At 33.4% G+C, this 27,067-nt stretch overlaps 1 protein-coding gene across 2 annotated transcripts in view; it reads left to right on the top strand.

Annotated features, from left to right (window-relative positions):
- The window catches only part of MAPRE1 (microtubule associated protein RP/EB family member 1), a 34,101-nt gene extending 7,392 nt beyond the window's left edge, over window positions 1–26,709 (top strand). For both annotated transcript variants that reach the window (XM_051979428.1, XM_051979429.1), the window contains exons 3-7: window positions 10,417–10,562; window positions 13,520–13,727; window positions 16,540–16,661; window positions 23,614–23,766; window positions 24,886–26,709. In XM_051979428.1, the coding sequence (XP_051835388.1) occupies window positions 10,417–10,562; window positions 13,520–13,727; window positions 16,540–16,661; window positions 23,614–23,766; window positions 24,886–24,942 (686 nt within the window). In that variant the 3' untranslated portion in view covers window positions 24,943–26,709. The remainder of the gene's footprint in view (window positions 1–10,416; window positions 10,563–13,519; window positions 13,728–16,539; window positions 16,662–23,613; window positions 23,767–24,885) is intronic.
- The last annotated feature ends 358 nt before the right edge of the window (window positions 26,710–27,067 follow it).

Genomic DNA, 27,067 nt, shown 5'->3' with positions numbered 1-27,067 from the left:
TGTTATCTTTTTCTGTCATCTTAGTCAATCTGAAAAGTGAGGTGTTACCTCAGAGTTGTCTTAATTTGCATTTCTCTAATCCATAGTGATTTAGAACATTTTTCCATAGGACTTGAATCCATTGATTGTTAATATCTTGTAACAAGTACTTCCCAAATGTAAAACTGTGATTCTGTGATTTTTCCTGTACTTCTGTTAGTACTCTTCATTCCTAAGCTCTTAAATTTGTCTTCTTACATAGTCTCAGTTTTGGTAATGTTTGTACATTCCCCCAAAGACTAGAATGATGAGATTCTAAGATTATATGCTATTTAACTTCCCAAAAAAACTAAGTCATTTTCAATTTTTTCAATTTATTTTATTTAAAATTGGCTGATTGTGCTACTATTCTAGTTTTACATTAATTGAAACCCTGAAGTTTAGATTTTTCCCTTTTTTGGTTAAAGGAGTTTCATGGACATTATCCAGAATCTCACTTAAGCATACAAATGGTTTTAATAATTTTTTGGAAGTTTGAGTTTAGTCCTGTTAGTGGTATAGAAATTGTCAGTGTCATAATAGTTAAGTCTCTAATGCATGTGAAATACAAATGTATCTTTTTTTTTTTTTCATTATTTTTCTTTTATGATATGGAGTGGGATAGCAAACTCCTCATTCTCTTTAATCCCTTTAAACTTCTCAGTTTGGTTTAAATAGTCTAATGTCCTTAAATTTGAAGGTTAGTTCACTTTACTATATTACATTAGATCTTTAAACCTAGGGAGATACTAGATTACATGCCTTCTAGAACCACAGTTTGTTTTTAGTCAAGATTATTTACACATTTAATAAGATTTGATGTATTATGCGTTTCTTCTTGTTGGTGCTGTGCAATGAATTACCTAGTATGTTGCAAACTGACACAACTTACCCTGCTTATTATGGAAAAATTGAGATAGTAGGAATTATGGTCAGTCCATATACCTGTATACCTAATTAATATTCTTAGAAAACATTAGTTCTTATTTCTTAAGTTTGTTACAAATATACATCAGATTTGTAACTTCACTTCAGTTATCCCTTGGGTGCTATTCCTATAAACAAGTAATTCCTCTTTTTGGCTTTCAGAGCTAGAACAGCAGTTTCATCTTTAGACTTTGTGTTTCTTCAAAGCTTCCCACTATGAATTTTTGAGAAATTTTTCCCTAGCTATATTCTTCTTAATACACTGTAGTCATTATTTAATTTTTTGTCCATTTTTGTTATATTGTTAGGGCCAAGTCATGAGCAGGGACTGTCTTTTCAAATATGTAACTCCCTTTAATTCTGTTTTTAAAGTTGATGTTTTCTGTTTTTCTATCACCTTATTTTCAGAACATGTTTCTCCCTTTTCCCTTACCTAGCAATCTATTTCTTGTTACAAGGATTAAAAAAGAAAGAGAAAAATATGTTGATCATATCTTATATATAGAGTATCTTATTGCTGTAGTTTTTTTATAATGAAGATTTTCTTAGCTCTTTTTCAGGGTTAAACTTATATAATTACAGCATTCAGTTAATTTGTTTGCATCAAATAGGTTTGTGTTATTTTGGTCATTGTTAATATTGTTTTCCTGGTTGTACTTACTCTATTTGGTCTTAGTTCTTTGAGTTTTCATATGCCACCTTGTATTCTTCATAGTCTTTGTTTCTTATGAAGTAGTAATATTTCATTACTTCATCATTATCACTAGTATTTATGTAGTGCTATAAAGATTGCAAAGGGCTTTTTTTATATGTTACTTCATTTGATCTTCACAATAACTCTGCCAGATAGATGCTTTTATTACTTACATTTTACAGATTAGGAAATTGAGGTAGACAGAAGGTAAATGACTTGTAGGGTCACAAAATTAGCAAGTATCTGAGGCTTCCTGATTCCACCATTCTTTGTCCACTATACCACCTAGGTGCCTCTATATCCATGTACACAATTTCTTTAGTATCTGCCACTTGATGAGAATCTGCTTGTTTTCTATTATTTACTTCCAAAGGAAAAAAATCTGATATGAGTTGTTTGCTATAAATGGGATTGTTTTTTGTCTAGCAGTGGAATCTTTGGATCAAAGGATAAGTACACTTTTAAAAACATAATCCCAAAGTGTTTTCAAGAATGGTTCAATTCACAGTTCTTCTGTATTTCTAAAGCCCCTCCAATATTGACTATTTTTGTATTTTTATCAATTTTTCTAGTTGTACAATGAAATCTCAGAGTTGGTTTTTGATTTGTCTCTTATTAGTGATTTGGCACAATTTTCAGCATAATACGATCGTATATCAAAATTTGCAGTTCTTTTGAAAGTTAATAATAATCTTTAACTGCTTATCTATTAGGGCTTTATTAACTGTTTTGAAAATATTCTCATATTGAAAATTTTTTTTGAAGGCAATACATTTGTAACCACTTGTCTGTAGCACTTGTTCAATTTTCATTAGTTGATCCTATTACTATTCTTTTAAAGTTTGATTTCAAGTTTTACAGATGAAGAACTAAAGTCATTCTTTCTATTCATGGTATTGGAAGGGACTTTGAAGATAATTAGACCTCCTCCTATTCCCTGTAAGAATCCTTTAAGAGATGGATCTCCAATCCTAGTTGTTCAGTTATTTCAGTTGTTTCTGACTCCTTGTGGATCTCTTTGGGGGTCTCTTGGCAGAGATACTGAAGGAGTTTGTTATTTGTTATTTCATTCTTCAACTCCTTTTACAGATGAGGAAACTGAGGCAGACAGGATTAGGTGACCTGCCAGGATCTCAGACTGAATTTGGATTTTTTGGCTCCAAACTTGGTGCTTTATCCATTGTGCCATCTCTTCTATTCCACACTTCTTCAACCCCAAGAAACAATTAAATAGCTAGAGTTCAGGCCTTTTAGAATCAAAGTTTTTTTTTCCCCTTAACCAAGGCTACTTAAAACTAGCCCTGTTACATAGGATCATAGATTTGGAGCTAGAGGAAGTCTTTATTTATTTATTTTTTTAATTAAAGCTTTTTATTTTCATAAGACATGCATAGATAATTTTCAACATTCACCCTTGCAAAACCTTGTGTTCCAAATTTTTTTTTCCTCTCTTCCTCCCACTTCTTCCCCTAGAAGACAAGTAGAGAAGTCTAAATAATAACTTTTTATTGACAGAACCCATGCCAGGGTAATTTTTTTACAACATTATCCCTTGCACTCACTTCTGTTCCGATTTTTTTCCCCTCCCTCCCTTCACCCCCTCCCCTAGATGGCAAGCAGTCCTATATATGTTAAATATGTTGCAGTATATCCTAGATACAATATATGTTTGCAGAACCGAACAGTTCTCTTGTTGCACAGGAGAATTGGATTCAGAAGGTAAAAATAACCCGGGAAGAAAAACAAAAATGCAAATAGTTTACATTCATTTCCCAGTGTTCTTTCTTTGGGTGTAGCTGCTTCTGTCCATCATTGATCAATTGAAACTGAGTTAGATCTCTTTTTTTTTTTTTTTTTAAATTTTATTTAATAATTACTTTATATTGACAAAATCCATGCCAGGGTAATTTTTTTTTACAACATTATCCCTTGCACTCACTTCTGTTCCGATTTTTTTCCCCTCCCTCCCTTCACCCCCTCCCCTAGATGGCAAGCAGTCCTATATATGTTAAATATGTTGCAGTATATCCTAGATACAATATATGTTTGCAGAACCGAACAGTTCTCTTGTTGCACAGGGAGAATTGGATTCAGAAGGTAAAAATAACCCGGGAAGAAAAACAAAAATGCAGATAGTTCACATTCGTTTCCCAGTGTTCTTTCTTTGGGTGTAGCTGCTTCTGTCCGTCATTTATCAATTGAAACTCAGGTCTCTTTGTCAAAGAAATCCACTTCCATCAAAATATGTCCTCACACAATATCGTTGTCGAAGTGTATAATGATCTCCTGATTCTGCTCATTTCACTTAGCATCAGTTCATGTAAGTCTTGCCAGTCCTCTCTGTATTCATCCTGCTGATCATTTCTTACAGAACAATAATATTCCATAACATTCATATACCACAATTTACCCAGCCATTCTCCAATGGATGGGCATTCATTCATTTTCCAGTTTCTAGTCACTACAAACAGGGCTGCTACAAACATTTTGGCACATACAGGTCCCTTTCCCTTATTTAGTATCTCTTTGGGATATAAGCCCAATAGAAACACTGCTGGATCAAAGGGTATGCACAATTTGATAACTTTTTGGGCATAATTCCAGATTGCTCTCCAGAATGGTTGGATTCGTTCACAACTCCACCAACAATGCATCAGTGTCCCAGTTTTCCAGCGTTGAGAAGTCTTTAAGAGCAATTGAATACAGTTCTCTCACTTTATAGATGACAAAACCTGAAGCCTAGAGAGATTGAGTAGCTTGCCCAGAGTTACAGAGCAAACCTCCTAAGTGTCTCAGGTGGAAATTTGAACCCAGGTTTTTTTTACTCCACGTGTTATGCTATATGTATATGTATGCCATATTGTGCCATATGTTTGTACATATGGGTACTTTATATTTCTATAACACCCTTGTTTAAATATTTATTGAAACAAAGAGCTGAAATATTGTAGAAATTGTATAACTTTAATTTTGTTAAAAAGCTTTGCAAATTGAAAATGATATATATAAAACTTTATTGTGAGCTGATTTTTGGTAGTGACATTTATAGTATATAGCAGTAGTATAATAAATAGAATACTGGACTTCAGGAATTTGAAGTCCTAGATTCTAGCTTGGTTTCTGCCCCTGGCTATCTGTTGGCTGTAGGCTATTGGCGTTTTTTTTTTTTTTTTTTTTTTTTTTTTTTGCATTGGGTCTCTGCCTCCTTTATAGAATAAAAAAACTAATCCTTGCTCTCATTAATTCTCATAATTGTTGAATTTTCAATGATATTAGGCATTTTTTCTTTTGTTTTGTTTTTTGGAGACTGGGTTTGTCCTTCTTGTCCTTGGTAGGAGTGCATCTTAGATCTTTAAAATATATAAAATTGCTAATAATTCTAACACTCCTTTAACCATGTTTAAAATAGAAATTTTCTTTCAATTCAAAGTGTTCGTACTTATGCATTCAATTCAAGTTTATAAACAGATTTTAATTTATAAATAGTCATTTTTCTTTCTGAATGCTTCATGTAGCATTCCATTTTGAAATACTTAGGAAGTTTTGTTGTGTTTTATTGTAATTTCTAGACAATTAGATCCCTGATATCAGAATGGTATCATATAGGAGTGAAAGACAGTGTTTTCCCGAAATAAAGAGCTGGTAGATTGCATATAAATAGGCATAAATGAAATAATAGGGAAAAGTTATGAATTAAATGCTTTCTTAGTGCTTAAGTGATTTCATTGTTGGATCATAGCCATATATCTTTAACATTTCAAAGATAAGTATAAATTCAAAGAAACTAGATCCTTCCCCTAAATAAAAGCTATTAGTACTAGGTGTAGTTTGCTTTGTGGAAAAGAAAAACATATGAATGGCAAGTAGCCTTTTGTGGTTTTTCTTGGTGAGTTAAGCATTCCAGTGTTGACAGCACTCAAAAGTAAATTCACCTCTGGTTGGTTGCCTCTTTGAAAACACCAATGAACGTATATAGCTTTTACTCATTTTTTCTAACCAGGTAAGATAATGAAGAGGGAAAGGGGGATAAGTTTGTGGTAACATAGTTGACCGATTTAGTATTCATTATTAACATTCCACAGCTTTCCATGAGTGATATTTTGGAGAAGGGCATTAGAGAATCCTGTTATTGAAATGGATTTTTATGAGGAATTTGAAGAGTAAAGGATAGGTAGTAAATTGATTTCTGAGACCAAGTTTTACTTATTTGCTTTATTCTAAACTTAATATATCTCATGTATATGTGTGTTATGTTTACAGGTATGTGTATATCTGTATGTCTCTGCATATGTGTACATTTGTGTGTGTGTATAGATGTAGATATAGATATGTGTGTATCTCTCGTGTCTGTGCGCGTGTGTGCGCATGTGTGCAAGGTTAAAAAGTAATTGGGTACAAAATCACAAATATCTATCTGGCATCAAATTTTAGGTGTTGAATTCTAGTTGCTTTTTATAGATGTGCTTTTCCAACTCCACTAAACCTTTCTACTCTCTGCTCTTAAGTTTGATGATTCTGGAAAATTTCTAGCTCTTTTCCAAATGATAAGGAGCAAAATCTGGTTTACTTCACAATCATGTATCATGGAGGAAAGTGCTGTTATCTCTAGGCAGATCTGAGGCCTCTGGTCTCACCTGCTAATTTCAGAAGAAAACTCAACTTTATTTTTATTCATGTATTCATTCTCTTTTTGTTCTTATTGCATTATTAATAGTTCAAAGGCTGTGTGATCTTCTAAGGATTCAGGGACTACTACTGATGTTATGTGACCAAGGACAAGCAATTTAATCTCTTAGTGCAGTTCTTTAAATCATAAGTTACAGATCTGCCTTGATGGAAGAAACTGCCATATTGGGAATCCCCATACATGGTAATGAAATGACAAAATTTGGATCTTATTTTTTTGTTAGAATCCTAGTATTAATTCAACTTGAAGCAAGGTGATAACTCAAGGGAGATGTTAAGAATCCTAGTGTTAACTCAGTGGAATTGATACAATACTTGTGTTCACACCTTTAGAGAGCACTTACACGCAAGAAGTATTTAAGTACTCTTTGGAGTTCACAAGTATGGGAGATTACAAAGTTAACTTTGTGAATTCACACCTTCCTTAATCCCTCCCTAGGAGGAGGAGTCAACCTTTTACACCCAGCATAAATAGAGCTTCAGTGAGCCACTCTCAGGGTCAGTTCAGAGAGAAGTCCTCTCTCAGAGGCAAGACAGATTCATTCAGTCTTCCACCTTTGTGCTGGCTGGAGGTGAAGGGAGCAGAGGCAAAGGACTAGCAGCAAGAGCTCTTGGAACCAAGGAGAGAGAAGGCCTCCAGAAAACTAGCCAAGACCCAAGTGAAAGAGATAAGATTTTGGAAGAGACGATGAAAGACTGTACTTTAATCCCTGGCTACATTTGGGGTGATTATTGATCTGAACTGATACTAGGACTACCTCCCCAAGAAACCTGTTCCCAGAGAGAATCTTCATGTTATAAAAAAGAAGAGAACCCCACATTTTTTGTTTTCTTTTGATTTTTGTTTTTTTTGGAGGGGGGAGTATCACGAGTATTTTCAACTTTTAATTTGTTTTTTCTATTTCCATTCTGTGTGGCTGCCCCACTTCTTCATCATAAATTAAATATAGCAAAATCTTAATAGCATCTTCTCCCCTAATTTACTCTTCCTCCTTTTTTTCTGTTTCCCAGGCTAGAAACCTTATTAAAGAGTATTAAAAGTTTTCTTAAAATATTTCTCTCATCATGTACTCTTCATGAATCTATAGTGACTTGAATACCAACTTCATCAAGGCCAAATTCATTTGTTTAGCTTTCAAGCCTCTCCATAACATGACTTTACCATACTTTGTTAAACAACAACAGGAAGTCATACTTTATTTAGGTAGATCTCTCTGGATATAGTGCTTATTATTACTGTGATGTCTTTGCTCAAGTTTTTATTTTTTTTGTCTAAATTCTGTTGATCCTTTAAGGACCAGCTCAAGTTTCAGTTCCTCTTCATAAGGCTTAAATAGTGTGGGTTAGTTCAGTGGTTTCCAACCTGTTGACAGTGCAGTTATCTGAATGGGATTGTGTAGCTATCTGTATAACCTTGTCATTTTGTAGATTGAATAATTGTCACACATTTGTATGTATTAATATCTTTGATATGAACAAATACTATTATAAAATTACACACAAAGTATTGTTGAATCTATAATGTTTTATTATGTATTTTCTCAATCAACATATAATTAATATAATTATAGCTACTGTTAAGATAGTTGAGAAATTTTTATAAAGTTAATTAAGATTCCTCATATTGAACAACTTGGGATCCACTGGTACCATCAGAAAATATATTGTGCTGGAGATCTGAGTTGTATTCCTGGCTTTTCCATTTAAAGTGGTATGCAATTTAGGGCTTTGAGTTTTTTTTTCAGAATATTAGACTAGATGATTTCTGTGATTAATATTTTACCTTCTGACTCTTTAAGCAGTTGTTTTCTGAAAGCTTATAATATGATTTGTTGGTTATTTTAATTTCATATGTTTTGTAGTATATACTTGGACCATGAATTAATTTATACATACTATCTGTACATAGATATGAAAAAGTAATTTAATAACTGAGATGTATTTGAGAATATTATGTTGTCATTTATAAGTGCCTTGCTGCTTTAATTTTTTCAGTTTATGTTCTCTTTGTATATTTGTACTGATACATTATAATTTTGATAGTTCAGAAATGTGATGTTTTTCTTTTGACCTCTCCTTTTATGTTCTTAGATTCTCAAGTACTTTGCATATGATAGATGCTTGCTCACTAAGTATTTTCAGAGGCAGCTAGGTGAAGCAGGGAATATGGTATTGGGCCTGGAGTCAGGAAGACCTGGCTCAGATTTGCTCTCAGGCACTTACTGGATATGTGGCTCTGGGCAAGTCATTTAGCTTCCTTTTGCTTTAGTTTCCTCAAATGCAAAATGGGAATAATAATAAGCACCTACTTCCCAGAGTTGTTGTGAAGATCAAATGAGATTAATGTTTATGAAATGCTTATTAGCAAAATGCCTGGAACTTATTTAGTAGGCACTATATAACTTAGTAGGCACTATATAAATGATTATTCCTTTACTTGCCTTCCATTCTGGTTTGTTTCATTGCATCTCACTGTTTTTGAACAGAAGAAAAATCACTGACTTTACTCTCTGGACAGTAAATTTAGAATTCTTGATTTAAATTTTGAGATATTCATTTAGAGGGGAAGCTAAGTAGAACAGTACATAGAGCCTGGATCTGGAGTCAGGATGACATCGATCTAATTTCTACTTCAGATATGTAGCTAGCTCTGTGACTCTGGGCAAGTCATTTCACATCAGTTTCCTTAACTGTAAAATGAGGATAATAATGACACCTACTTCCCAAAATTGTTGAGAGGATCAGATGAGGTGATGCTCAGCCATTTGAACTTCACAATAACCCTGGGAGGTAAATGCTATTACTAGCCCCATTTTACAGTTAAGGAAAACAGGCAAATAGAGCTTAAATGATTTTCTCAGAATTGTAGACTAGTAAGTGTTTGAGGGTAGATTTGAACTCAGATCTTTCTGATATTAGGCTGGGCACTATTCATTTCACCCTATTTACTGCACTACCTAACTGCCTCATCTTTGCATAATTGTAAAGCTCTTCATACAGTCCGTGGAACAAAGTGTGCACTATCTGAATGTTAGCTGTTATTATTATTATTGTTATTTCCAAGTCTGGAATCAAGACTCATCTTTCTGAGTTCAAATCTAGCTTTACATATTTACTAGTAGTATGACTTTGAGAAATCCTGTTTGCCTCAATTTCCTCATTTGTAAAATGAGCCCGGAGAAGAAAATGGTAAAGTACTCCAGTATCTTTGTCAAGACAACTCCAAAAAGAATCACAAAAGAGTCAGACACAACTGAAATGACTGAACCAGCAACATTATTTCCTCAAAGCCTAATAGATTGCCTTAGATGTGTTCTTTATTATGCAATGAAAACTTTAGAATTAGGCTGTTCTTTTCTGTGACTTTTATTATGACATTTCTTTATTTTTATTTCTTGATCTCTAACTCATCTCAAGAAGTCACCCTTCTCACAGAAATCTTCTTATCTTCCTTGTGTTATTGTCCTTTCAAAAGTAAAAACAGTGGGAAGTCAGTTCATGGTTTCTGATAGTTTTTTTCTTTCAGTCTTAGGAATTTTTTTTTTTTAAACAAACCTTTAATTTGTCTATTTGGCACTTATTTCCTTCACCAATCTGCTTTCATTTTCCTTTGCATTTTTTCCCCCATATTATACTTGGTAAACTTTGAAAAATAACTTGGGGAGTAGTTAATAAGTTAACACATCTGATTGTGGGGGAAAAAAAACTTGATTTTCCAGTAGCATGAGGGAAACCTTTTCCTGGGCTTTGTTTCATTATGTATCTTCAGTGGGAAAATGAAGACATTTCAGTGAACATTTCAGAGGTAAATTTTAGCTGAATATAAGGAAAAACTTGGCACTCATAAGTACTGTCCTTTTTCATTTTGTCCAAAAATGAAATGGGTACATCATTAGATAGTGAGCTCTCCTCATTGAAAGGGCTCAAAAAAAAAAAAAAAATCAATTGTTGAAACTAATGTTTATTTGGGGGTGGGGCGATGGGATTGCATTAAAGAGAAGATGCCATTCAGTAACTTCTGAGATTCCTTTCAACTTGTAAGACTTTATAAGCTTTTTCAAGAGACTGACTGCATTCTTTTTTTGGTTCAGGTGCTGCCTATTGTCAGTTTATGGATATGCTTTTCCCTGGTTCCATTGCTCTAAAGAAAGTGAAGTTTCAAGCAAAACTGGAACATGAATACATTCAGAACTTCAAGATTCTACAAGCAGGTTTTAAGAGAATGGGTGTTGACAAAGTAAGTTGGAATCATGTCCTTTCCTTTGAGTGTATGCTTTTTGTTTTTATTAGCACTGTTTAGTACAAATATTAATTTATAGATTTAGCTGGAATAAGCTAGCCATGAAAACGTAGAAAAATTTAGCTAGTTCACAATTTTCCTGCTTTATAGAGCCATTATTATTAGCAAAAAGACTTTCTTAATTTCATCGTAAGCATTTATCCTAGAAGTGAAATTTGGCAGACGTTTAATTCAACAAACGTTATTCTAAATTATTAATAAGTTTTTGTTATGAGGTTGTCCCCAAATCTGTTAGACTCCCATTTTACTTGAGTTAGCTATAACATTATTTCTGGAAATATTGGAAAAGGCAGCCCAGCTGGTATATATTATTTTCCTCAGCCTTGCTGTTATAGCTGCTTTTCTGAGAGGTGAAGGAGACCAGGGAACCTTAGGAGGATCATTTGGAATAGTAACTTCCATAGAATAAATAGTGCTTTTGCAGATTACTTTCTTGCTAGTATATTTAAGTAAGTCAGAAACAGATTATGCTAGTTATATTACTTTTTATGGTCCTGATCTGTGATTCTTGTGTGGAAATCGTCTCCAGTAATACATATTGGGAAGTTTGTAATTTAGTGTTAGGGAGGCTAAGTGACCTGCCTATGGTTACAAAGCTAGTGTGTCTCAGGAGGATGATTATAAGGCTGGCCTTCAATTCACTATGATGTGTCTCTAGACCATAGATTTCATTGTAGTTTGGTAAAATCTATGGACTCAGAATGTTATTAAATGCATAAAGTAAAATACATGGGATTACAAGGGAAGCAATATATATTGAAGTACAATTATCAAAATAAAAAAATATAATCCAACAAAACCCAAGTTCCTGGTTTCCAGGCTAAAAACCCCTTCTTGAAGGATTGAAGACTTTGTACAAGGATTATATATTTCTCTTATAAAGAAAATCTGTCCATTCAGCAAACATTAAGTAGAGTGGAATGTTTATTGTTAATCAACTGTAGCATGATGAATGTAATTCTAGGTTTCAAGCAGTTTACTATCTAGTAGGAAAGTTAAAGCACATATATACAGATACCACATTTCTGTCTGTGTTGCAGCTAAGTGCAATAAGGGTAGTACAAATATTGTTGATGATTAGAGGAGAAATTAGAATCCTTCTGACTGGCAAATGGGGATGACGACATGGAGGAGCTTTCCTTTGAATTTTACCTTGGAGGATGGGTAGGATTTGGATCAGTAGGATGATGTTTACATGTGGAAACAGAAGGTAGAGAAGATGAAAAAGTATGGGGTGAGTTAATAACTCCAAAGTTGAATGTAAATTTAATTTAGTTTTTATAAATTGGATATTTTAAACATGCTAGGACTAACCTAAATCTTTAAAGAATCTTGTGATAATTCCTTTTATAAAATTATCTATTTTATAAATTCAGAGTCCTCATCTGTAAGAGAAAATATAAATTAAGCATCTGCATAGAATAGCAATTAATTGGGAAGCCAGGAAAGGAAGAAGAAAGATGATTGTATATTAAAAATTTATCTCCATTATGGATATGTCACATTCTGTTTTGTTACATATTACATATCATAAAAACAATGTTCACTCAATTGAAAGAAAACTCAGTGGGGACAAGTTTATGGTCTTAAAATTTCTGATACATTCAGATATAAAAAGTAGTTTAGATAGGGATACTCTGCCTGACCCCTCAGGCATAGGACTAGGACTAATGGATGAAAGATAGGGAATTCCTTTTTCAATATAAGGAAGGAACTAAAAATATTTAAAGCTATCCAACAATGAAATGGCCCTTGGTAGAAAATGTGTTCTTTATCATTGAAGGTGTTTAAAGAAAAAACTAGGTGAACACTCAGGAATGCCATTGAGAAGATGCTTCTAGCAGGTGCTGGGCTAAATGACTTTTGAGATCCCTTTCAGTTCTGAGATGCTATAAAATTCTTTTTGTGGCAAAAACTAAGGAACTCCAGCAAAGACATTACATATTTCGAGCAGTTTTTGAAAAATCAGATTCTAGCTTAATGAAAAAACCTGTATTTGAGTTTATTTAATGGGTTTTGACTTTTATGATAAAAGGTTTGTTTTGTAATACTGTTAACACTGTAAGTGCTGTTAACTCTTAACTCTTGTATAAATGAAGGAATGTAAACATTTAATAAATGTTTACTATGTTCTCAGCAGTATATAAATTCCTGATACAAGTGGAAAGTTGTCTCTGCTCTCCAGGGTGCTCAATTCTAATTGGAGTGGGGAGGGAGAGAGAAAAACATTTTTTAAAAAATGGTCATTCAGCTCAAAGTCAGATTAGAAGTTGTGAGGGTAATGCAGTGGCTGACAAGGCCCTGAGGTCCTTTGTTTATAACAGCAGGTCTGATAACAATGCCTAGGGATCTGGAGATAATAGTAGCTGGCCAAATGGTAAGACTTGGTGGTGGTTTATCTCACTAGAAGACTGATAATTGGTAGTTCTCATTTTAAGTGATAATGAAAAACCATGCTTTTCTTCCTACCTGGTTACCCCAGTGGAGTCAGAAAGGGTGGACTGGAAGTCAAGAGGTTAAAGATAGACTTGCTGTAATAGGTTTGGTTGGCTGGGGTTTCTATAAATGTTACTTAAATCTGATGAGTACTATAAATGTTAGATACCAGAAGAATCATAAGTATCATACTGACCATTCTGTAGGAATTTAATAGATGAAGATTTATATGTGATTATATATTTAATATTCATTTTTTATTTATTATTCTCTTCAGTCTTTGTTTCTTTTTATAAACATAATCCAAACTAGCTGCCTTTAGGAAGCTTTATTGTCAGTTCTTGTTTCCTAGAACTTTTTTTTTCTTTATGGATTCCATAGTACTGGATTTTTTAGTTTGTAGTCTCTAACTTTGGACTAAAATATTTTGATTTTTTTTTTTCCCCCCTTCTCCTTAGATAATTCCTGTGGACAAATTAGTGAAAGGAAAATTTCAGGACAATTTTGAATTTGTTCAATGGTTCAAGAAATTTTTTGATGCAAACTACGATGGGAAAGACTATGACCCTGTAGCAGCTCGACAAGGCCAAGAAACAGCAGTAGCCCCTTCCCTCATGACTCCAGTTTTGAATAAGCCAAAAAAACCTCTTGGTACCAGTGGTGCAGGTAAGGGTAGTGTCCTAAACAAAAGCTGGGCCTACATGTTGTTGGTGCTGCTTTGAGGCAGCAAAGTTATTATACTTCACTAAACTTTGATATTTCTGTTATAAAATGAGTCTTGTTAGTTCAGGTTTATAACTCCATTGCAGATAGTAAAGACTCTGAAGTTGTCATTGTGGCATCTCTACTCACCTCTAGTTGGGACTTCATATAAAATGGTCTGGTAAAGAAGGATTTTGGCTATTCTTGTTCTTTAAAATTATTTTATGCTCATGATTGGTAGAATACGAAGTTATACAAATTAACCTACTCCTTTTAACCAATTCTCAGATGGTAATTTTGAAATTAGAAGGGAAAGAATCTAGTTTATCAGATTAAGAATAAAAGTGTAAAGCAGCTAAAGAAAAACAGTTGCTTATTGTGGATTTTGACAGCTACTTAACTCTTGCCCTAAGTTTAAGTATAAATGTCATGGAGTAGTGATCACCTATTTTTTAGATCTGATCAAGCAGTCTTGCTATGAAGAGACGAGATTTTTTTAATGTTACCTTAGATAGTAATGGTGAATTTGTATACAATATTTTGATGGTTTATGCCAAATAATCTTATTTATTCATAAAGGACACTTGTTACCTTTCTTTTGTTCCTGATTTTATTTGTTGCTTTTTGTGCCTTCACAGAGAATCAACAGGGATAGCAAGAGTAGGCAGTAGTCAAATCAGGAGATTTGATGAGACTGTAAAACTTCATTAAAAGGTTGGAAAGGAATGAGAAAGAAATTATTGATGGACATGGGCTTTGGAATGATCTTTGAAAGCAACTAGGTGGCACAGTGGATAGAGCACTAGTCCTAAAGTCAGGAGGATCTGGATTCAAATCTGGCCTCAGACATTTAACACTTCCTAGTTGTGTGATCCTGAGCAAGTCACTTAATCTCAATTGCCTCAGCAAAAATAAAATAAAATAAAAAAGAAAGAATGATCTTTGAACTTCATATAGCTATTTTATTAAGGAGTCCTTTTTGATATAATTCAGAGCTGGTAGTATTACTTTGTATTGCAGTCAAAAGATGGTATAGCTAAGATTCCAGTTAGTTGCTTAGGCTGGGGCTCATTGGTATCTATACCTGAGTGAAGTACAATTCTGGACCAATTTTTGATCCTCAGGTTTGCAGACTCAAGACTTCATGTTTTTCTTAGTCGTGTTTATAAGGATATAAGTCATTTTCCCAATTGATAAATGGTAATAGGAAATAAAGAATTTTCAGGTGAAGAAATTAAAGCCATCTGTAGTCATATGAAAAAATAAATGGATTAGAGAAATGCAAATAGAACAACACTTACCAAATTGGCTAAGGTGACAGGAAAAAATAATGATAAATATTGGAGGGGATATGGGAAAACTGGGACACTAATGCACTACTAATGTTGGTGGAGTTGTGAACTGATCCAACCATTCTGGAGAGCAATTTGAAAGTAGTCTCAAAGGGCTATAAAACTGCATATTCTTTGAGCTACAATATCACTACTGGGTTTGTATCCCAAAGAGATCATAAAAGAGGGGAAAGGATCCACATGTGTAAAACAGCTCTTTATGGCAAGGAACTGGAAATTGAGTGGATGCATTGGTTAGAGAATGGCTGAATAAGTTATGGTATATGATGGAATATTATTATTGTGTAAGAAATGATGAGCAGGCTGATTTCAGAAAAGCCTGGAAAGATTTACATGAACTGATGCTGAATGAAGTGAGCAGGAAAACATTGAATACAGTAACAGCAAGATCATGTGATGATCAACTATGATGATAGACTTAGCTTTACTCAGCAGTATCTTGTTCCAAGATAATTCCAATAGACTTTGAATAAAGAATGCCATCCTCATCCAGAGGGAGAACTGTGGAGACTGAATGTGGATCAAAGCATCCTGTTTTTACCATTATTTTGGCTTGTGTTTTCTTATTTGGAGGTTTTCCCCTATTCTGATTTTCCTTTTCTCAAAATGATTAATATGGAAATATTTTAAATGATACTTGATTATATCAAATTGCTATCCTGATGTGTGTGTGTATATGTGTATACATATACACATATACACACATACACCTATTGCTATCCTGAAGAGGAGAGAGGTAAGGGAGTGAGGAGAAAAAATTTGAAACTCAAAATCCTTCAAAGAGGAATATTGAGAAATATCTTTAATTGGGAAAATAAAATGCTATTGATTCTTAAAAAAAGACTTCATATTCTTAGTTGTAGGAAATTAGTATACTCCTACTATGTATAGAGACTGATTATGAACCAAGAAGCTAATTTAGAATTTTGACTGGGTTACCAGTCCTTTTATGTGATGCTTTTAGAATTGTTGCAGTGTTCTCTCCGTTGGACAATATTGCTTAATTCTTTGAAACTACTTCTGATTTGAGTGGTTGTTTAAAGCATACACATATGAGTGTCTAGTGTCTAGAACAAGACCACTGAGAACAAGGAGCCCTGGTTTTGAAGTACAAGGGCCTGTATTCAAATTCTGATCTTGCCATTGACTGTGGCATGGTCACTTTTTACACCTATATGAGGTCTCCAAGGTTGTAAATCCTATGCTGTAATTTAAGATGATTGCTTCCTTTATCCTAATGATGAATATGCTATAAGAAAAGAATTGCTTTTAACATAGAGATCATTGTACTTATTTCCATCTGGGGCTGACGTGGTTTACCAAGTACCTGCATCAGTGAATTGGTTACTAGCATATCTCTTCCTTGATATTGTTTGGTTATATTTTTTTCCATTATTCCATTTAAAAGTTAAATTTTTTCTCAGCTCCACAGAGGCCCATTTCCACACAGAGATCTACGGCGCCTTCCAAGACAGGCCCTGGCATGGTCAGAAAGAATCCAGGGATGGGAAATGGAGATGATGAGTCGGCAGAATTAATTCAGCAGGTAGATATCTTTTTTTGTTAAAGGAAAAAAAATCTTAAATTTATTGATATCTTTTTACCACAAATTTTGAATCATTCTTACCTTTTCCTGTTTTCCCCATCCCATAATGAGCTAGGTCTTATAATAGGCAGTTAAGCAAAATCAGTCTCCACATTAACCAAGTATGACAGTTTATGTAGTATTCTACTCTCCTAGTTCCTGACTTCTGCAAAGAAAGGAAGAAACATTTTCTCAATTCTTTTCCAATAACAATGTCTAGGTTATTATAACTACAAAGGATTCACTTTGGTTTTTCCCATTTTTCTTGTTTTGTAGTCCTTATTTGTTTTACTAATTCTACTTATGCACTCTGCCTCATTTCAATTCAAGTATTTAAGCACCACTGTGTACTAGGCCTTGTGCTAGGCATTGGGCACATAAATAAAATGAATAAACCAATCCTTAAAGGTTGTGCAGCATTACACATATACAGAGGATTTTACATTTGGTCCTACATCAGATGATTGGGAGCCACTGGAGTTGAATGAATAGTGAAGGCTCATGGTCTGATCTGTGTTTAAGGGAAACAGTGGTGGCAGTGTGTAGAATAAAAGGAAGTGAGGAGTGATTTGAGGCAGGTAAACTAATTAGAATACTATTGTAGTAATTTAGGGAAAAAGTGATAAAAGTCTCAATTGCAATGATAGCTGTCTGTGAGTAGAGAAAAGGGGTCAGGTATAAGACTTGTTGGTAGCTGATTAGATATTTGAATTAATGTAAAGAATTGGACAATAATGCTGAGAGGTTATTCACCTGAGGGAAAGAAAGAAGGTATCTTTGAAAGAAATTAGGGACATTTGGAAAATGGCACTGGTTTTGGGGGTAAGGACTTTTGTTTTGGACATAATAAGTTTGAGATATCTCTTGAGACATCCAATTTGAGATGTTTGATTGGCAAATAGTAATATGAAATTGAAGCTTGGAAGTGAACTTGAGGTTGGAGCTATTTCTTTATCTGTATCTGAGATAGAGTCAGATAGAGACAATGAGTCATTGAGATGAAGATGATGATTAAATCCATAGGAACTGATGAGGTCCAAGAGAGAATGTAGAGAGTAGAAAATAGTGAACTTAGGACAAAACTTTGGGAAACAAAGCTTAGGGATTGTGATATGGATAACATACTTGCAAATGAGACTGAGAATTAGTGGTTAGAAAGAGCAAAATCAGGAGAAAATAATGTAGTGAAAGTCTAGACAGGCTTTCTGTCTAGATTTTTCTATCTAAAAGTGTTATCTGGGAGGAAAGGATGGTCAACCTTAATGAATGCAGCAGAGGAGTCAAGAATGATAAAGATTAAGAAAAGATTTTCATATTTGGCAGTTTGGATATCATTAGTAACTTTGGAGGGAGCAATTTAGAATTTGTGGTCAGAAACCAGAATGAAAAGACTTAAATAACGAGTTAGTAGAGAAATAGAGTGACAATGATAGACAACTTTTTCCCCCTAGGAGTTTGGTTGAGAAATAGTAGATAAAGGACAGCAGCCTAATAGTCTAAGGAAGGGTTTTGGACGGAGACCTGGACTTATTTGAAATTACTTAGTAGAGGAATGAATTAGGAGATGTAGAGATGTTGAAGATTAGCAAGGAAGAAGGAAGTGATTGAGGCTGCAGTGTGCTGGAAAGGCAGGGAAAGAATAGAACCAAGGGCACATATATAGATTGGCTTTGGAAAGGAGAAAAGACCACATTTTTGCAGAACTTTAGAAATGAAGATAGTAGATGAGGATGTCATGGTGTTTTGAGATCAGAAGAAGAGAGAAGAGAGGTCATATTGAGTTAAAGTTGCCTCAGTAAAATAAGTGGGAGTGGGAAAGTTGGTTGGAAAGGGAAAGTAAAGTTGTAAGGTTTGAGAGAAGAGAAATATTGATAAAAGATTTTGGGAAGTGAAATAGGAAATCATATTATGGAGAAATAAAAGGATTGCCATACTGTAATGAGAATCCAATTGAAGTTGGATAACGTGAATTTATAATATATATATATAGTTAGCATAGGTGAGTGATTCCCGTTTAGCTCCATTTACCAGCATGTAAGAGTGTAATTGGTATAAGTTGGGAATATTCTGGAATTGATATTTATCAAGAATTTAATGGTGATATTGTAAAATTGAATAGGCTAACAATAAGATCAAAATTGGAAAGAGAGAAAAGTGAAATAGACCATGGATAATTGGCAAAAGAATGGCTTTAAGAAAGGTTAGGTATAGGGAAAGATGAAATTATAAGAGGCCATGATAGATTAAAGGAATATCAAAGTTTTTCATTAAGGAAGTGATTGTGTTTAATTAAGGAAGTGAATGTGAGATCCAGCTTCAAATCATAGGTTTATATCAACCTTTCCTTTCTCTGAATTCTTCATATTTGGTATTTCTTAGAAGCACTACAGTTCTGTTATGTATATGTATCATAATTTTCATTTTCATGAAGAATGATTCTTAGAACATCTAAGGATTTGCAAAAGGAACTTTAAGGAAGCTATACAGAAGTACAGTAGTTTTTGCTTTTTGGTCCTTGGTCACATTTAAGGTACAAATGTATAACTAGTCTGGAGATTGTTACCCTTTTTTGTGCCATGGACCCCTTGGCAGTCTGGTGAAGCCTATGGAGCTCTTTTCAGAATGTCTTTAAATAACTGAAGGAAAAATTAAATTAGGTTCATGAAAACAAAAGATGTAATTTCTTTTCTATCCAAGTTCATGGCTCTTCTCTCACCACTCCTTGAAGTTTATTTGTGAAGCACTGGATGGTTCATGGACTCCAGGTTAAGACCCTTGTACTTATAAAGTAGACGGGAACAGAAATAATGTTTTCATAAACTGAAAATAGGAAAAATGATTTATTCAATTCCACCAGAATGAAAAAAAAAAACAATTGATGGCATTAGTTCATAGAACACTAGCAAGTGTTTATGTAACTTCAGGTATCTACAAAACAATGCTTGTTTCATTATTTTAAAAAAACTTTTGTTCTGGGATCTGGTATTGCAAGGGTCTAGTTTTCCCCCATTTATATATTGAATTCTGAGACCCACAAGTTGGCAGTTTAGTGAAATAGGAGGAAGGAAAGTGTTTCTTCTAGACTGAAGTATTAATTTTTCTTGGCAGATTAGACTTTTTTTTTTCTTTTTGGCTTATCTTGTGGTTCTGAAGGGCTAGAGGGAATTTCATTTGTAGCTTGACCTCCTAGAATAAGTTGTATCCAGGACCTCCTATAGTAAGTCAGAATCTTTGCGCTATATAGGATTTTATTTACACAAGGAAATTTTAATTTAAAATAATCAGTTATTCATTTTACATTTCAATAATGCTCTCACCTTATAGTTTAAGGTCCAATACTACTAAATCTGCTTTCTTTACATATTTTTTTTTCCTTAGATTTTTTTTTTTTGGAAGTTCCTGACCCTTTTGTTCTTCCAAATGAATTTTGTTATTATTTTTTCCAATTCAATTATATAATTTTTTAGTAATTTAATTGGGATGATATTACTCAAATAGGTAAGGTAAAATTATCAATTAAAAAAGTTATATTGGCTTTATTTACCCATGAATAATAAATATTAGTTCAGTTATTTAGATATAACTTTATTTGCATAAAGTTTCTTGAAATGGAATTTATTCTTCTGAACTCTTCACTCCAGTTTGGAAATGTTTTCCTTTTTTAGACTTTGAATAGTAGTTTAAATGCTTATCCATCTTTTGAACATTCTTATACAGTTGACTGATACCTACTTTGCCAGGGATGTTGAGAAGATCAATTGAGATAATATATCTTAAATACTTTGCAAACCTTAAAGTGCTACAAATATATTAGCTGTTATTAATATCAAGTAAGGCATAACACATATATGTGTAGATGTGTACTTTTCAAAGGTGTTTGTCACTTCCATGAAAAATATCTACTTAAGACTCCAAATGAAGAGGAATTCTTTTTAAAATAGTATTTTGCAGGTGCTCCTGTTTTCAGAGTTTGATGAAATCAAAACATTGTAGAATTGCTCTAGTGAGATATGGGTTAATTTGGCCTATCCAACAGATATTTCAATAGACATTTATTGTTCTGCTATATACAAGGAAATGTTGAGAAATGAGTTGTCTAGGAAATTGAGGATTGATCTTGATGTCAGGATGAGCTTGTTTTAAGCTTCTAGTAAACATTTAACTCAAGTGACCTTCTCATCATCAGTATTATAAGCTGCAGAGAAATTTCCCAAGAACTTTTAGTAGAAGCATATACTGTCTGGGAAATAATTTTGGACCCAGAAAAGAATTGGAGTTTCTGGGTTACAAAAATAAAACTGAACAGTTCCTGCCCTCATGGAGCTTATATTTTATTAGTTGGATAGTTGGAAAGACAATCCATAGATTTAGTCTATCAGTACATAAGTCTTAGTCAGAGAGAGATAATAAATAGGACCTAGAATTAAACAGAAATGATTGCACTCAGTTGTATAGGAATTAATAAAATACTTTGATTCTTTGAAACTTACATATATCTCCTTCAGTAAAATGTGAATGAAGACTATCTTTTCTATTTGTATCTCCATAGCATAGTGTTTTGCACATGGTAAGCACTTATTACTATTTATTTTCATTCATTCATTCATTCCATTGACACATGACTTTTTTTTGAGAAAAGCAAACATAAAGCTTTTCCTCCTTCTATCCCCCAAAATAAAACTTGACATATATGGTGAGAAAGGTTGTGTGGTAGTTGTTTCTGTTACTGAAATCACTGCATAGGACAGCCAGAGGAGTGGGATGGGAATAGAAGAAAAGTTTTCAAAGGAGGGAATAATTGGCAGTAGAGGAGTTAAATATCAAAAATGAAAGATGTTGAAAATTCGATGACTAGTTTCAGAGGTTTTTTTTTTTTTTTTTTTTTTTTTAAATAGAAAACAAAATGATTTGTTGTGGTGATGACCCGGCTTTCATTATTTTGAAAATTTCTACAAACAACAGTTTATTAATTAAAAACAATTTTTTTTCTTAAAATGGATTGATATCATCTTTGCTAGTACATGAAGATTGCGGGGAGACAAAAACAAGACGGGCAGTGTTGGTCGCCATTTGATTGGAGCACAGAGTTTGCCAGATTGTTGAGAACCTCATATTATAAAATGAAGGATTTCTATTTCATAGGTTATAAGGAATGTAGTGATATGATTAGATCTGTGCATTTGGGAGATTATTTTGGTAGCAGAGTGAAAGATTGGAGAAAGGAGAAATTGGAGGCAGGAAGAACATAAATGATAAAGCCTCTACTAGGATGGCAGTGCAACGGTGAGATTCTGAATTGTTCAAACTCAGAGTACTGGTTGAATTTTGGGGGTGAGTTAGAAGAAACAATCCAGAAGGAACAGAAAGTCTTTAAAACTGGTTGATTTTAGGGATGATGATAAATAATATCAACATAATTATGAAGGTTGAGAGGAAAAGGATATAAGGGATGAGGAGGGAAAGGCATGCTAAATTTTTGACATGCTGTAATTCTTAGAAGATTCAGGGATGCAAATATGAGAGAGGGAGTAGACAGGTGAATTTGCTGTTATGTTTTTATACGCTATTCTGAATTATATTTATTGTATACTTACTAGTTAAAGTATGCTTTTAAAATGTATTGTTATTGTTATTATTATTTTTTTTGCATACTACCATTTCACAGTTCCATTGCCCTAATTAGACTCTTAGAACAAAAATGTATAGTTAAGCAAAACAAATCAATATATTAATCTTGCCTGACAGCATATGCTTTATTTTTCATCCATAAGCTACTACTTCTTTGCTCAGAGAACGGAGATGTTTCATCATTAAACTTTTAGAGTTAAGATTGATCAATGTATTAGAACAGTTTTTCCATTTCTTGATGTCTAATCAGCAGTGGTAGCACTTTACGTTGTAATTATTAAGTATTTGTGTATGTAAATGCTGTCTTGTTAGTTGCATTAGGATAGGAACTTTGTTCTAATTATCTTTGCAAAACGTTTTATCGTTGGCATTGGATAAATAATTGTTTCTAGAATGAATGTTTCTCTTTTTCTACTTTCTACATTAATTTTGTTACTGAAGATCACTAAGCTAATTAAGCAGGGGGACTATCTTCTAAAGTAGAGACTTCTTATTGTAATGTTAAAGAATGTTTAAACAGAAAGAAAAGCCATGTGTTTTTAAATACTTGTAGGGGGCTGGTTCAAATCTAGGAAAATGTACTATACAGAAGTGGAATTATCTGTTAGATTTATTAAATGATAGTATTTTAATTAAATTTAACAAATGTTACTAAATGTCTTCCATGTGCAAAAATGCATTAAAATACAAGTATAAAAACAACCATCCCTTCACTCAAGCTTACTTTATAAAAGGAAGAAGTAATATGCAAATAGATAAATACTAGATCAGTATAAGGTCCTTTAATTTCATTGGTGTGGGAATTCTTCAATAGCGTAAATCACAGCTTATTCATAACTTAGCTTATAATAGGAGAACAATTTACAACAACCATATTTTAAAAAAAAAACAGTTTGAAGGACTTAAAAACTGATCAACAAAATGATCAGTATTAAATGATTCTGGAAGAATCATGATGAAACATGCTAATCACCTGCTGATAGAGTAGTGATGTACCTAGCAGAGTGAGGCACATTTTTTTTGAACATGACCATTGAGGAAATATGTTTTGATTGATGATACCCAATTTTATTAAGGAATAGAAACAAGAAAATGTAGTTTTTGTTTTGTTTTGTTTTTGTTAATTAAAAAGAATACATTCCTCATCTTCTTGACTCCAGGTCCATTTCTCTATCCAATACCACAAGAATAGGAGGGAACACTAATATATAGAAGGCATTTTAGGATTTTTAACTAGATGTGAGACTGTCAGACTAATGACATATTTATTTTATCTTTTATACAGATCAATGTATTGAAGCTTACTGTTGAAGACTTGGAGAAAGAGAGAGACTTCTACTTTGGAAAGCTAAGGAATATTGAATTGATCTGTCAAGAAAATGAAGGGGAAAGTGATCCAGTGTTGCAGAGGATTGTGGAGATTCTCTATGCCACAGATGTGAGTGTCTTTAATGAGTGCTAAATGGAGAATTTAATTATCTCATTTCTTTTCTAGACATTGGTTGTCTTTGGTTTTTCTTTTTCTTTCCTTTTTTTCTAGTTTAGAAGGGGAAGACTTGCTGAGTACATATAGTATATAGTTCTGCGTTGAAACTTATTATTTGTTTTATATATATATATATATTTCAGAAAACTGAATTCTGTAATAGTTGATGACTTGACACTTAAAACGTGTAGTATTAAACTTTTCCTTTCACAAAAATGTAAGGAAAATTGGACAGTGGTACCTACAAGTCTTGTTTTTCTCTTCTTCCCAGAGATCCATTCCTTTTAAAAAAGAAGAAACTTAAAAGCCGTTCAGCAAAATTAACTAATGTACCAAAAAAAATCTGACATTTTATGCTTCTTTATCCTTTAATTTCTATAGACAGTTGTTAACTAAACTATAAATTGTGTAGTCAGGGATTATGTTCTTTTAAAAATATTTTTCTCCAATCCTCCTTTCCTCTTCTCATCTTTCTCCTAACAAGCTCCTGTTATTGAAATCAAAAGAATGCTTTAATGGAAGTCATTGTGCTAAAGGTGGAGTCCAGGATTTATTCATGAAGACTTGGGTCAAATCTTGTTTCTGACACTTAAAAGCTTGGAACTCTGAGTGCATTACTGGGCCATTTTGTTGTATAAAATGGAAATAATAGCATCTACTTCATAGAATTGTTGTGAGGCTCAAGTGAGGTGATTGATATAAAGCATTTTCCAAGTTCTTTCTCTTTGTAGATATATACATGTATTTTTCAGTTACTGTTGACAGCCTAGTAAATTGTTAGCATGGTGCAGTTTTCAAATGTTGGTGCACAATATTTTGAACTTGGATTTAGATCAATCAAATTCAAAGATCTGTCTGGCATATCTCACTGTTTTATCATTTTTAGCAAATTGCATTGCATCTCTCTGACTTCTTTTTCCTTATCTTTAAAATCTGTATAATGATAATTCTTACAATACTTATTGTACAGGGTTGTGTGGGAAAATAACTTTATAAACTGTGAAGCAGTATGTAAATGTAAATGATTATATACCATTCTGAATAAAACCATCTTTTCTTTTCCTCTTTTAGGAAGGCTTTGTGATACCTGATGAAGGGGGTCCACAAGAGGAGCAAGAAGAGTATTAATAACTCAAGTACTGTACCAGTAGAGCAGCAACATCTGAATTCTTCACCCCAAATCATGTGCTTAACTGTAAAATACTCCCTTTTATTATTTTTTAGAGGACTCACTGGTTTCTTTTCATAAGCAAAAAGTACCTCTTCTTAAAGTGCACTTTGCAGAAGTTTCACTCCTTTTCCAATGGGTTTTGAGTTAGGAGCTTTTATCTTGTGGCAGAGCAGTATTAACATCTAGCTGGTTCACTTAGGGAACAAAGAGGCAGACCTTGAGAACTCACTATTTGGTTGTTAGTAAACAAATTGATAACTGAAAAAGTTGTTTTTATGTAACAAACTGAAAAATGGAAACTCAAAAGTAGAGAAATGTTAGGAAAACTCACAGAATGGATTAGCTAATGTGAAATCTCAGCATAGAACTAAATAAATGCCTTAAGAGTATTTAAAAATGTTTCCATATGTCAAATTATAAAATGTAATGTGACAGGAGATTCTGTGTGCTTCATATTATAGTTAAAAAAAGCCTAACCTTTCATATATATGACTGTCTGAAACATTGTGGTACTCTTCATAGTATTTACAGGCATAAAAAAATTGATCAAAATGCAAAATAAAGAAATTTATTCTAGCGCTTTTTGGTATGTCTCAGTGGTTAAACCCCCATGAAAGAATAGGCTAGATTTTTGCTGAACAATCAGAGAGAGTCTTTTGACTCTGAGATGTATGATTGAGTTGAAGAGCTCAAATTTGTTTTTTTGTTGAGCATTTCTGTAGTAGTTTTTTTGATGTCACTCCAAACTTTCTGTGCATTATATTTTCTGGAAAGCAAGATGTGTCCAGTTTTATTACCTAAAAATTGCTTTTGGAGAGCAAAATTGCTTCCCTGGAAATGAATTTTACTTGGGAGCAAATTACCTTGATTTCCATTCTATCTTTTCATTTCCTTTTTTATTCTTCCTTTTCCTTTATATTTCCCTTTTGGGGTCTCTTCTTTCTGCCCCTTAAAGCATGCTGCTGAGAACAGACATACCATGGACAGGTGATCATGCTCCATGATCTTTCTGGACCTCTGGTAGAGGGGGAGTGATCTGTGAAGGCTGAGATTACCTTGTGATCTGTAAAGCCTGGGTTTTATTTTTTATTTTTTGTTTGTTTTTTATTTGGTACCTGCTGTCCACAGCCTTCACTGTATCTGAATAGTAGTTGCCAGTGCACTAATCTCCTTGGAGATAAAATTCATTAGAGTGTGTTACTAAATGTTAATTTTTTTTTTTTTGCAAAAAATACAGTACCATGTCTAATTTAAATATTAATATTTAAAGTATTTCATTCCTAAACACTCCCATCTCTTTTGTTTTGCACCTCAGCCTGTTTTATCACTTTTGTTTGGTAGGAACCTGCCAGATTTCTCAGTTACCTACTACTGGGATTGATCAGTTCTGATGTGCTTGTATCAATTTGTTTCTGGTGGTAGATTCTGGTGTCCTAAAATGTGTGTAGAAGGCGAGCATTTATGATAAAAATTGTTGTGTAGTGCATGATCTGTGTGGAATTCTGAGGAAAACCCAAAATTAGTGAATATTAATAATAATGCCAAAAATGCAAGTAACTCGCCATTGTTAAACTACAGTGGTGCTATTTCTCTCTTGTGGCCTTTTAGACTTTTGTTGCCCTAAAAATTCCATTTAACTGGGAAACCATATTCCACCTGGTCTTTCTTGACAGGGTTTTTTTCTACTTTAAACAGTTTCTAAATAAAGTTCTGTATTTCAAGAGTGTCATGTCTTCTGAAGTTTGTCATGCCCTGGGTCTATTAGGCTCAAAATACAAGATGCTGATAGTCCATGACTCAGTTTATTTGATTAAATTGTGGATACTCTTTTTATATCCTTTAACTTATTGAAGTTTCAAATTCTTTTGTTCTCTAGATATTCTTTTTCATTTTAACCCTACACCAGTTATCCTCGAATCATTGTCAGGGTAGATACTCCTTGTTCTCTTTATAAAGACATATAGGGTTAGACCCCTCCTCACTGATGGTCAAGGAAGGATTTTTTCCTACTTCTTTTCTGGGTATCTTCAAAGTAGCAAACAAAACTTAATAATACAGAAAAAAAATTGGCTGTTTTCTTCC

This window comes from Antechinus flavipes, chromosome 2, assembly GCF_016432865.1.
Source record: "Antechinus flavipes isolate AdamAnt ecotype Samford, QLD, Australia chromosome 2, AdamAnt_v2, whole genome shotgun sequence".
NCBI classification, from domain to species: Eukaryota; Metazoa; Chordata; class Mammalia; order Dasyuromorphia; family Dasyuridae; genus Antechinus; species Antechinus flavipes.
This window is presented reverse-complemented; position numbering and strand designations above follow the sequence as displayed.